Source organism: Polistes canadensis, unplaced genomic scaffold (genome assembly GCF_001313835.1).
Source record: "Polistes canadensis isolate GaletaPanama2010 unplaced genomic scaffold, ASM131383v1 scaffold_308, whole genome shotgun sequence".
In the NCBI taxonomy this organism is placed as follows: Eukaryota; Metazoa; Arthropoda; class Insecta; order Hymenoptera; family Vespidae; genus Polistes; species Polistes canadensis.
The window spans coordinates 92246-105216 of NW_014569855.1; the positions used below are offsets into that span (position 1 = coordinate 92246).

At 27.8% G+C, this 12971-nt stretch overlaps 4 protein-coding genes across 7 annotated transcripts; 1 reads left to right on the plus strand and 3 right to left on the minus strand.

Annotated features, from left to right (window-relative positions):
• Positions 1-1704: 1704 nt before the first annotated feature.
• On the minus strand, positions 1705-3096 carry LOC106791447 (M-phase phosphoprotein 6). Its single transcript, XM_014757077.1, has 3 exons — positions 2937-3096; positions 2618-2718; positions 1705-2513 (listed from the first exon to the last, which is right to left on the minus strand). The coding sequence occupies exons 1-3, from the start codon at positions 2982-2984 to the stop codon at positions 2222-2224; spliced, it is 441 nt and encodes a 146-aa protein (XP_014612563.1). The 5' UTR covers positions 2985-3096; the 3' UTR covers positions 1705-2221.
• Positions 3097-3165: 69 nt separating this feature from the next.
• LOC106791446 lies at positions 3166-5790 on the plus strand. Of its 3 annotated transcripts, none has more exons than XM_014757074.1 (9): positions 3166-3431; positions 3524-3710; positions 4033-4288; positions 4370-4498; positions 4592-4694; positions 4792-4915; positions 5077-5221; positions 5283-5411; positions 5537-5790. In XM_014757074.1, the coding sequence occupies exons 2-9, from the start codon at positions 3594-3596 to the stop codon at positions 5710-5712; spliced, it is 1179 nt and encodes a 392-aa protein (XP_014612560.1). In that variant the 5' UTR covers positions 3166-3431; positions 3524-3593; the 3' UTR covers positions 5713-5790. The 3 variants fall into 3 exon arrangements, with proteins under 3 accessions (XP_014612560.1, XP_014612561.1, XP_014612562.1); XM_014757075.1 differs by having other exon boundaries at positions 5077-5098; XM_014757076.1 differs by having other exon boundaries at positions 3176-3431; positions 4019-4288.
• Positions 5791-5982: 192 nt separating this feature from the next.
• On the minus strand, positions 5983-9080 carry LOC106791445 (histone H4 transcription factor). Of its 2 annotated transcripts, XM_014757073.1 has the most exons (6): positions 8758-9080; positions 7558-7724; positions 7145-7481; positions 6729-7044; positions 6351-6648; positions 5983-6257 (listed from the first exon to the last, which is right to left on the minus strand). In XM_014757073.1, the coding sequence occupies exons 1-6, from the start codon at positions 8774-8776 to the stop codon at positions 6087-6089; spliced, it is 1308 nt and encodes a 435-aa protein (XP_014612559.1). In that variant the 5' UTR covers positions 8777-9080; the 3' UTR covers positions 5983-6086. The 2 variants fall into 2 exon arrangements, with proteins under 2 accessions (XP_014612559.1, XP_014612557.1); XM_014757071.1 differs by lacking the exon at positions 8758-9080 and having other exon boundaries at positions 7558-8499.
• A 194-nt stretch (positions 9081-9274) lies between these two features.
• Positions 9275-11983, minus strand: LOC106791444 (T-complex protein 1 subunit beta). The gene is made up of 7 exons (XM_014757070.1): positions 11853-11983; positions 11271-11580; positions 10740-11173; positions 10577-10654; positions 10277-10501; positions 9823-10204; positions 9275-9735 (listed from the first exon to the last, which is right to left on the minus strand). The coding sequence occupies exons 1-7, from the start codon at positions 11853-11855 to the stop codon at positions 9563-9565; spliced, it is 1605 nt and encodes a 534-aa protein (XP_014612556.1). The 5' UTR covers positions 11856-11983; the 3' UTR covers positions 9275-9562.
• Positions 11984-12971: the final 988 nt, after the last annotated feature.

The window sequence follows — 12971 nt, forward strand, 5'->3', positions numbered from 1 at the left end:
TCAAAATTCATCTTTTAAAAAAATACAGCTTTATGATTTTCTACATCGTGTTAGGCTCAAAACTTTCCAACCCTCCTCGTGTTAGATTGAAAACTTAAAAATGATATTTTATTACGTATTTGAAATTTTATATATTATTAATATTATATAATCATTTTTTATATATTAACATCTTGAAAAGTTAGTAAAAATAATTATATTTTTTACATAGTTATAATTGCCATTTTAACAAACATACCTGTTTCGGAAAAAAAAGTAATGCTGATGAAAGAGGATCTAGAATTAAAATGATTATACAAAGTAAAGATTATAGTACTACCACATTACTCAATTACATTCAAGCCGATTTCTTAAAAAACACGCAATTGCTTCTTGGACAAAAGTAAAGTAATATAAATAACATAATTATTATAATAATTAATTAATAATTAAATATAATATAATATGCAAAAAATCATGGAAAATTCATAAAGAAATCCGAAAACAAAATGTTTATCTTTAACGACTGTATATGGGAAACCCTCGGAAAAACAAGTAGATTCAGTAGCTGATACGTTACAAGAATCACCTATGGATAATACATCGATCTTAAAATGGAAATATTTACAATATCTGCGTAACTTACGTGATAATCTTAAAAAACGTATTTCCAGTACCGATTACTTTGATATTTATGAAGATTTAGTCTGCTTGGACAAGGTAATGATACTTATATGATTACTTATAATTAACAATAACATGAAAATATATATAATTCCGAGAACAAACTTACTGTGTCATGTCATATCTTAAGAGGTTTTGATTCACGCTATTGTCCAACAAACCGACCTTCCCTTTGACAATGTCGAACTAGACAAATATCTTCACTGTCATAAAAAATTGACCAAGAGTCTCATTCGTTCATTTTTCCTTTCTCTTCTTCCTCCTCTCACTTTCCTTAAATGGAAAGATTTTCTTTTCACTGAGACCTAGATCCACAGATTAGACTTCAGCGTCATAGTAGGAACAATTAATTACAACAAAATACACAGTAAATACATTAACTTTCTCTTTTATTTTCAGGAACACACTGGTATCTTATCGGAAGAAGATGTATTTACAATTTTGAAGAAATACAAGATTTATCCCGAAAGAGAATTATTTGAGGGATTATTAGATCTTTTAGGATTTCGACGAAATAATAAACTTTTTTATAACAACGTAGTAGATCTTCTAAATTGGAAACGTCCATTTCCTACATTGCCAAAACCAAAAAGTATTAATAAAAGGTTTATTTAGTGTGCATGTGTATAATGCGCTAGCTATAAATAATTATTCCATTAATAAAAATTATTAGATATTTCAGAAAGTAAGGAAGAAGTAATATCAAATTTAAACGATGATAAAAATAAATCTTGCATAACTCCGTCTAAATATTATCCTTGTAATGAAAAGTTATATTCAAAGATTGACAATGCTTACGCTTTAATTTTTCCCAGTACTTTTACAAAATATAATCTGAATCATATAGATTTTTTCAAGGTATTGGTAACTAAATTATAGAGTTTAAAATTATATTATGTTCATTAAACTTATTTTATTCGTAATATCTAATAAAAATGTTTAAAGCTTCGAAGTAAAGAAGAAATACGAAATATATTTGAAAATATTGGAATTAATTTTCTTAATAACACTTTTAATATACTTTGGAAGAAAGCAATTCAAAAGGATGGTAATGAAGGTGTATGCGTTGATACTTTTATTACTTTGTTAGATGGACCTACAAATTCTTTGTGAAAGTATATATAAAATATCAAGTATATTAATAATAATAATAAATCCTTAATAATAAAATACTTATTTTATATACTTATACATATTTACAGTGACTTTGCTATAATATAATTAAATGCAGTTATTTAAATATGTATTTTAATAATCTATATATACAGTAATCCCTTCATTTAAATGGTCTCCATTTATACAGATTTACTTTAATGCACTTGAGATACCATATGTCACAATGAGTTATGTAAAAAAAATATGATTCCACAGTATAATTTATTTCGTAATTATGTAAACTTATTTTTCTACCTCAGTAAAAGTTAAATACGTATTTGAAAATTTAGAACGGATCCTTATTTTAAATGACTTTTCATGGTTCCATTTATGTATTGTTTTCGTAAAACCAATGACCGTATAAATGAAGGGAATAAAATATTTATTAATTTTTAAAAAAAGATTAATCAACTGGTTTTAAAAATTTTGCCTTTTTCTTCGGAATTTGACCAGTTTTATTTACTGTCTGTTTTGGCCTTTTAAAGTTTCTTTTTACCTTTCTAAGCGATAACCATTTATCTGCCATTTGTTCATCCGTTACATCTGTTTCTAGTTTTTTCTCCAATTCCATTTGTTTATTAATTTCTTCCTCTTCTAATAATTTTTCTAATTCAGGATTCATACCATTGAAACTTAGTCTACCTTCAATCAGTTCTTCACAAACCACATAACTAGGTTCAATGATAAACTGATCACTGAAATAAAATATAAGTGTTATATGTATATAATCATCTTAAAATATATACATGTATAAATTTGATTAGAAAAATTATATTGCAATATATTAAAAAATACATACGATTTACTGCTTATTTTAATTGAAAATTGACCACCAAAGTATTCTTCTCCTTCTTTCTCTATCATCTGTTTTTCAACTTTTTCTTTTGTCCTCCTCATAAACTATAAATATTATTTTTAATAAATATAAATATACATAAAACACATTATCCAATGTGTGTTTAAATCATTATCATTACTTATCATTAAACAGTAAGTATTAAAAGAAAATAATTCAATTTTTGTAATTCAGGTATTGTATCATATGTAGACTCATTCAATTATCATTATTTTAATACATTTAAATATAAAAATTAAATCATAAACAAAATCTAACATACCTTCATTTCTAAAATACTCTTTGATAATTTGGATTTATTAGGATTCATCTTTATTGCTTAAAAAATACCTTGCACTATTAAATGGTTATGATATCAACTTTTTTAATTCTATACACGTGGCTCCCATTCAACTATTCTTACAATGCACCTAGCTAAGACTAAAGTCCCTAGATTTAAGATGACGTAATTAATCGCTGCAACATTTACTGCTAGGAATTAACTTTCCTGTGTTGTTTGTCCAATGTTTGTTTGGTTAAAAGGTTCAGTGGAAACTATCGATGTAGATTATTCATATGTATAATATGTATCCGATGAAAACTATCTGCATGAACTATAAGCGCATATAAAGCATTTGCCTTTTTTTCGATTTTGTATACATTGTATGTAATTATAATTAGTATCATATAAGATAATTTAGTTGAATTTTGTATGCATAATAATCATGGTTCACCATAGCAACAATTTTTTCACCTACAAGGATCACAATTGCCACCTGTACGAAATGCTTCAGAAATATATAGAACTAAACTCATATTGTTACTAATGCCAATTTTCATTAAGCATTTCTAAACCAACAATTGTTTCAGGCTCTGCACTTTTAACGAGAACACAAAAAAAGAACATCACCTACTCGAGTGAATTAAAACAAAGTAAAACATGGCACTTCCCATAGAAATTTGGGAACAAATATTTTCATATATTGATCCAATAAATTTAACTAGGATAAAAATTGTGTGTAATTCTTGGAGAGAAATTATTAATAACATCTTAAAAGTAAACATTTATCTTCTTAGTAAACAAAAATTGTTATTTTATAAGACTGTTTATATTTGATATAGCAATGAATTCGGTGCCTTGATATAAAATTCATTGCATCAAAATCATCATCCTTATTTTCATCAAGGAATTTGCCGGTTGCCTGAAAAATGCACCAAAGTTATCAAGAATAATGAGGACTATTTCAAAGAATAATAAATGTATAATTACTCTAAAAATAAATACTAAATTTGTTTAAAAGGCATCGAATTAATTGATACATTTAATATAATTTAATAGTAATTTCACTATACTACTTCCGTCAGGTTGATTATTTTAGGAAAGCGATTTGTGGTATACAAAATGTAAGGAAGAAATACCACAAAATGAATGGAAATTACTGTTTGAAACATTATATCCTAATAGATCATATGTTGATTTGATAAATGCAAGTAAAAAAGAAAAAATATGGATGAATATGTATAAATGGTGGTTTAAATGCAAGCAATTAATAACTTGTGATATTTTTATTGATACTTTGTATCCATTGCCAAAAGATCAATGTCTAGAATTTATTACCTGTATCGCAGTACTAGGTAAAATAACATATATATACAATTATTTGGAATAGTTTCTCTATTCTTTTTACCATTTTAAGAGATAACTATTTTTTATAGGAAATATTTTGGCTATAGGCACATCGAAAGGATATATTTATTTGTTCAATACTGATGATTTAAGTAATAAATCAATGTGTGTAGCAAATCATATGGAATCTGTACTCAAAGTTAAATTCTTGAAAAATAGTATGTTAATATAAGAATGCATTATGCTCTAAAAGTATTTTTAATTTTTATAATTATGTATAAAATCTTTTAATTTGTAATTGTATTTTGTAGGTAAAAAAATTATTCTTGCATCTTCTTCTATAAATGATCATATAAAATTCTGGGATTTTCAATCTAAAAATCTTATTTTAAAGGATCGTGGAAAATTGCTATGGTAAGAAAACTTATTATTTAATAATATCACAGACATTTATAAAGATAGAACTAATGTTTCTTCCACTTAATCGCTTCATTACAATACCTTTACACAGTACAAGTCAAAGTTATTGCTACACTATTATAGAGAATATTTTAATTGTCCAAGGATGTATACCTAAAACTTCGTATGAACTTCCCGTTAATCACATTGTTGCTGGTACTGCAGATTGTAATAAGGTATTTAACAAAGATAAAATATCTAAAATATATATGTTATAGGGAAAGTAGGACTTTCAGGGAATGTGAGCTTGTCCTAGGCATTGGCCACAATTCTTTTTGAAGTATGTATTACAATGTTTTCCAAACTTTGTTATTTTTAATAAATCTCTTATTAATAGGTTTGCTTTTACACAGAAGAAGGTAATTTTTTCTATGGATTATTCGCAGAAGATAAAGAATTATTTATAACAAAATATATACAACCACCAAGTATACCTATCCGTAACTACTATATGTTTACTGATATAGCAGTATGCATTACAGGTAAAGTCGATAAAGATAATGAAATATTGTCAAATTAACCTTTTTTTTTCTTTATTTTTAGAATATGGATCCATAGGATTTTCTATTTATGGTAAAAAGTGGAAGTTTTTCGATGCACTTTCCATATTTCATGGAAGGCCCACTGCTGTTCTTATTTATGGAAGCCTTCTTATATTAGGTATAGAGACAGGTAAATTGTTTTGTATTTGTTTAGTATGGTTAATGCATTTTATTAATTCTTAAAAACAAAAAAATATTTTATGCGTTAATTATATTATATTAAAAATGTATATGTGTATATGCATATATTTTTAGGTCATGTTTATATATATTATGTGAACAATTGGAACAAGCTACATTTGAAATTTAGTATAGCAAGGTTAATAATAGTAGGTAAAGAACCAATCGTATCGTTAAATATAAGTACACATTTCACAGATTGTTTAATTGTAGCAAGCAAAAAAGAAGTTCACTTTATTCACTTTATGTAATTTGTTAAAATTATTATCATAAAACGACTTTTAAATATCAACAATTAATAAATACATTTATATATATGAAACCAGAAAGTTCTTACGTTTTTATTATAAGACCTCAAATAAAAATATGTAACCAATAGCATCATTTTCATTTGCTAACTAAACTTAAATTAAAATTAAAAACACATACTGTAACCATGGTAATTAAAAGATTTAAAATACCAAAACTCTTCGGTATCTTTAATATATTTAAGAAAAAAAAAAATAATCACAAATTATTTATTTTAAGTTATTATTTGAAAAATTTATTTATGTTTTCAAATTTAGCTATCAAATTAAATTTTTATTTATATCAATTCTCATAAAAATTGTTATGATTTGACATTTTACATGCTTTGAGAATTTATGATTCTACTTTTTGTTATGTTTCCTTTCTCATCTATTTCATCAAAAGTTATTAAAATATTTGATATAACAGGCATTGATTTATCTATATTAAAATCTGTTATAGGTTTTATCTGTAAATCTTGCACATCTTCCGTGTTATCTTCTAATATCTGAAAAAATGTAATTTTTTAATATTTAAAACTTATTAATCTAATGAAAATTATATGCACTGTGTATAAATTGATTAACATAGTTGTTCTTACTTCTACTTTTACCAATGATGAAGATTTATCCAATTTAAGTTTATAATTTTTATTTGTAATAATTGGTTTTTCAATAGACGAAATATTTTCTTCATCTACTGTCTCATATCTAACCATTTGAAGTCTATAACAGCCATCTTCATCTTGTACATATTGAAATCGTTTATGACCACTAGGTAATTGTAAATGATGTGCTTCAATAAGATGTTTGCTTAAACGATAACTTTTTCTATATTTAACAGGACATTCATGACAACAATACCATCTTATTTCTAAACTATGAACGCGTTCAACATGCCTAAAATAATGAAAATTTGAATATAGTAAATATGATTTTGTTATTTAAAGATATATGAAACAATATAAGAATCAAAATACCTGTCCAATGTATAAGCACCTTTACAAGTGAAAGAACAACCTTCAAAGTGACAAGAGAAATTAGGTCCATTTGTATGAACAGTCATATGAGAATCTAAATCTTGTTGAGATTTGGCAGCATGAGAACACAACTGACATGGAAAAGTTCTTGTCGATACATGTCGATATCTCACGTGCTTTGCTAAACTGGCTGGAGATTCACAAGTCATATCACATAAAGTACATTTATAATTAAAAACATGCAATCTCATATGATCACGAAGAATCCCTTCTGTTGGGTAGAATTTATTACAATGCGAACATTGAAATCCTTGTACTAAAAAATAAATCATTACAGTAATAGGATAAACATAATAAAATTAATGTGAAAAATATTTATAGAAAATGTGAAATAAAAGATCTGATATTTGTCTTACCATCTATAGGAATTTGTCTTTTACAATGAGTATGAAATTTTGTATTGGAAGCAAACATAGTACCACAATCTGGACAAGCAACTATTTTTTCTTTGGTATGGCATCTTAAATGATCTCTAAGTTTATGTAAACTAGGATATTTATTTTTGCATCCCGTCCATTTACATTCAATTCCACCTTCTACTTTATTACCACGTAGATTAGTATCCATGTGAGAAATTATATGATACAAATACATCTGATAATTAGAAAAAATCTTTAAACATTCTTCCCATCTGCACATATGCGGTGATGGTGAATCAATAATATTCTTCCAATCTGTATCTCTATTACATTTCTGTAAAAATTTTATTCGGTTATGGCAAGTTTTTTATTTGATGTTATTGAAACTATTTAATTATCATTATACTTACAGGTAACTTGACCCTTTGACGAATATTTGATCCAATACATTTTAATTTAGTATGGTAAGAATGATAATTGACATGACGTGAAATGTCATCAGAAATACCGCTTTCATATGAACAATTTTTCCATTGGCATACATAAACTTCTGTACCATCTTCTTTTACCTTTATTTCTAAATCGTTCAAATGATTAGCAACATGTCTTGAAAATACTTCCATATATTTACTATCAAATTTACAATTTTTCCATTCACATACTAAATGTAAAATTTCATGCTTTAAATATTTTCCTACTCTACGTCTTTTACCACCACATTCTGAAACTGAATCAAACTCAGAATCTGTTTCATAATCATTGTAATTATTTTCTATTTTATCTTTTGATGTATCTTCAGAATACAAATGTTCATTTTGTGATTCCACCCAAATATTACATCTTTCTTGCAATTCATTAGATGTAATTGATGTTGTAACAAATTCTGTCATATTGTTTGCACAATAATAATCGAATCACGATATTCTATTCTATATTAAAATTAGTAACAGAGACTTCTATTGTTTCACTAACAATGATTCTTAATCTGTCCCAATTGTCGTTTTTTATTAGTTCAAAATCGTATATAATCAAATTAAAAAAAAATAAATTTAGAGTATATTATTGCATTACTTATAGACCTTTAAGTACTTTTTAATCAACTATTATGTACTATTATTCATTCCCCCCCGGAAAGAAGTGGACAAAATTATTGATGAATACAGTCACTTTTAATGCTGTGTTATAGATGGATATTACTCGACAAAATTTCTTGGAATTTTACGTTGTAATAATTTATTTATAAAATAATAACCACTAATTGTAAGAGATAAAAACATTAGCAATATGAACACAAAACGTGATAGAAATAAAACACAAACTATCCGCCATAACAAGACTACTGTTCGCGCGTTAAATTCAAAATTATTTTTAATATAATATATCTTTATATTACTTATTTTTAGTTCAACTTTTTGCTTATCATAATTTCAAATTTCTAGCAATATTTTATTTTTATAAAAAATATTTTTATTAAATCAATTAATCAGAATCTAATAAATAAAAACAATATCGAAAGTAATTGCAGCCATTAGCTCGACAGTACTTGTATTATTTACAATACAAAAGAGTTTTTTTTATAATTCAAGTAATGTGGATTGCCCAAGTCTCACCACGTGGAGGTTGCTGCATGTGGAAACTTTTATGAATAATAAAATTATAATTAATCCATTTTGATTTATCTCATCTGAATTGGATCAGATTTATTTAACAAATTTCTATTACATATAAAGAAAATCTAACAAAAACGTAACTGTCACACTTTGTCCTGTCTACCTTTGTTTTACAGTTTAAATAAATATATCACATTAAAAAAATTGTTTCAATTCGGGAATAACTAACAAAAGAATGACTAGTCTAGTGTCATTGTGCTCTGATGTTTTAAGAAGTTTTAGGTTATGTTGAACCGATTCCGATCGCTTTATGTTTACATTCTTGGTGTTTTATAAATATAATAAAGTATTAGAATTATTTTTCAATTATAATAAAATAAAATTCTAGGCATAGTTGCCACTTATTTAAATAAGTTATTATTTTCTAATTTTTATTGATACAATATGATGTTTTCATTGTCTATAGTGGTACAATGGCGGTTTATTCAAAATATAAACAGAAACTACATGAAACTTATGGAGGGTAGTAACACATTTGTTAATATTTTAAAGGTTATTTTCATGAAATAAATTTTTTTGTAGGAATAGATTACTTCATAAAAATGTTATGACAGTGTACCTTTTTCTTTTAAGAAGAATTAATACACCAACAGCTTCTAAATTTTTTGAGATATAATTGTATTAAATAATAAAAATGGGGATGTGTAATACTTAGTTTGAAATATAAGTAATTCGATATAATGCGCGTATTACAAATTAGAAAAGCAATGCAAATAATGTAATAGCAATTAAGTCAATTTCATTATTAACAACGTCCACGGTCCTTGACACGCTTCCTTGGTGCAGCTCTTAGAATATCATCCACACGCAGAATCATTTCTGCTGCTTCAGCAGCACTAAGCAAAACTTGTCTTTTTACAACCCATGATTCCGTAATTCCCAGTCGTTTCATACAACCAATTCTTCCCGTTTCCATATCTATAAAAATAATCATAGATAATATCTATATGAATCTCTTTTTTTATATTGGTATAATCTATTTCTTTAATTTTTGTAAAAATTCACCTAAACCCATTGTATTGGCTCCAGAATTATGTGCAGCTCTTAGTTCGCTGACTAATTGAGCTGAATCATAACCAGCATTATCAGCAATAACAGTAGGCAATTGTTGCAAAGCTTTAGCAAAAGCTTCCATTGCAACTGCTTCTTTTCCAGGAGTTGCAGCTGCTGCTTTCATAACAGCGCATGCCATTACCATTTCACCACAACCTCCTCCATAAACAATTCGTGATTCACGAACTGTTGCTGCCAAAACACAAAGAGCATCATGCAATGATCGCTCAGCTTCGTCAAGAATTTGTTGAGTAGCTCCTCGTATAATGACAGTACACGCTTCCCCCAAAGCAACACCAGAAAATCGAAGTAATGTATCTTCACCGATCATTACCTATATAAAAATATAGTGTATATCATATATACTCATAACTCTTGTATACATGTATGCTCAAAAAATACCAACCTGTTCAATGAGTTCACATTTACCAAGTTTTACCAACTCAGGATGATCAAATGTACTGACTATCTCTCCACCAGTAACAAGAGCTAGTCTTTCAATTCCGTCAAAATCAGCATGTTCAATAGCCATAATTCCAGCATCAGCAAATAATTGCTCAGGATAATTATAAATTAATTGTCGATTTATAAAAACATTGCAACCATGCTTAATAATTTTCTCAACTTTATCCTATACAAAATATATTATTCATTATTGATTATAATGTTTCCATGAATGTCTATTTGTCTTGTAATTTATAATCACCTTCATTTTTTCTTTCTCTGCTACTTCCAATTCAGCAATTTTGGCCATAGAATCAACACGGACTCTGGAGCCAAATACCTAATGCAGAAGATATAATTATCAATCAAAATATTAATATTTTTATATGCATTGTAATGTCAGATTCAATATAGCTATTCTATACCTTAATTTTGTCAGTATCCATTGGAGTATTAGCTATGAGTATTTTTGCATCTGTAATTCTTTGAGGTTGATGAAGACCAGGTTTCTTATCTAACAAAAAGCCATCATCTAGAAAAGAATCTAAAAGAGTTGCTCCACGCTTTTTAATAACTTGAATAGCTGACAAATTTCCAGATCCCTTAAGTCGCAATACTGCATCTACTGCCAACTTGCTGAAATGTTCCTTATGTTGAGACAAGATCTTTGAACTCAAGGTTGTACGTGCAATATTTAATAAATCTTCACGAAAGCGTTCACTATCTGCAGAGTTATCTGCGGCTGCATTTTTGAGCGCTTCTCTTGCTACATTAGTCGCATTTCTCCAACCAGAAATAATGGTTTGTGGATGAATTTTTTGTTCTATTAATTTTTCTGCTTCTTTCAATAATTCAGCAGCTAAAGAATTTTAGATGCATTATGCATAAATAAAATATTTTTAACATTGAGTCAATAAGAATCCAATATTATAATATCATTACACAAATTTACAAACCGAGTACGGTAACAGAAGTAGTTCCATCTCCAACTTCGTCATCTTGAACACGGGACATATCAACTAAAATCTTAGCAGCAGGATTATCTACGCCAACACTTTTAAGAATAGTTGCTCCATCATTGGTAACTTGCACTTGACCTGCTGATCGTCCATGAGCTACTAAAATCTTATCCATACCTTTAGGTCCTAATGTTGATTTAACCAAATCTCCTATTGCTATTGCTCCCACGAATAAGCTCAATCTAGCAATTTCTGCTTTTTCCTCCTCTGCTTCATTTTTAAGAATCCTTACAGGATTTAAGGAAACCTAATAATAAACAAATATAATTGAAGTATTTTGCAGGAAAATATTTTTTTAAATATATACATATAAATATATATTTCAATTTTTTAATTAAAAAAAATTTATAACAAAATTAAAATAATTATTCTAAATATCATTCGGCAATAACACACGTGCGCCATTTATTGCATTCTCACGTAAGCTATCACCGGTTTCATTTTATCCTTTTAAAACTAACAATAGACACGAATTTTTCATTTTCATCTTATCATATAATAAGCAGAATTTTAAATTACCATCGTAAAAAGTTCTGAACGAATCTATGTCCGAATCCAATATCAAATATAATTCTGACTTCTAGGAAAACGAAAGAATCGATAAACGTAAGGAGTTATCCAAACAGAGTGGCGCTGCGATCGAGTTATAAAAGAATTATATTCTCTTTTCTTATTGGACAATTATCACGAGTCTCAAACGTAAGCCAATAAAATGAGATTATTATATTTTCCTATATATCTAAAATACCACTTGTAAAGTCGCAACAACGGAAATAATACTAATGATTCTGTATATTTCCAAATTTTATTGCTAGAGGGCGTCAAGAATATTGGCTGCGCTTTAATGACTTCCAATTTCAAGTCCTTTTATGGCTACTTGTATGGTCTTCTTTCTTTACAGGTTCTCTTGTAGAAAATATGCACACAAAGAAATTCGTTTATATATGTATCCAATGATTGATTCTTCTATGTATTTCTGAATGATCTTATTTATCTCTTTTGATAGATAGAATATGTCGATATATAATTAAAAAAAAGTGTGTGTGATATTTATCAATTGACATACACAGGAAAAGTAAAATTTCTTACACTTTTTAACGCTACGCATACTACAAAAGATAGTATCTTTAATTCTCTTTCTCCTTTACTCTTATATTTGAATAAGAGTAAATATTGAACGCGAATTTTAAATGGTTTGACGTCGTGTAAGAGAGAAAAGTTTTTTTTAACTCGTTCCCTGCCCTAAACTTTCCGTTCAAGCCGTTTGGTATTATCATTATAAAATGAAGAATTTTTTAAAAATTCATTATGCAGTCAATTATGGTCATCTTAACACATTGACAGCCGGTCCCGCGAAAACGCGAGTTTCCGAGTCTTGCGCTTGAGCGCCGGCCCCGCGAAAACGCGGATTTCCGAGTCTTGCGCTTGAGTCTTGGCCGCAGGATAAAGCGGGTTTTTGCTCGATGTGTGGATTTTTTTTTGCTGGTATGAGTATCTTATACATCGATTTGTATTTACTTGCTATGGTTACGCCGATGTTTTAAATATTTTTTTGGGGATTTTCAATGATCAGCGTTGGGGCGTTAAGTGGCCGCTACGGTGCCGGCGCTCAGGCATTGAATGTCTCGTACGTCGGCG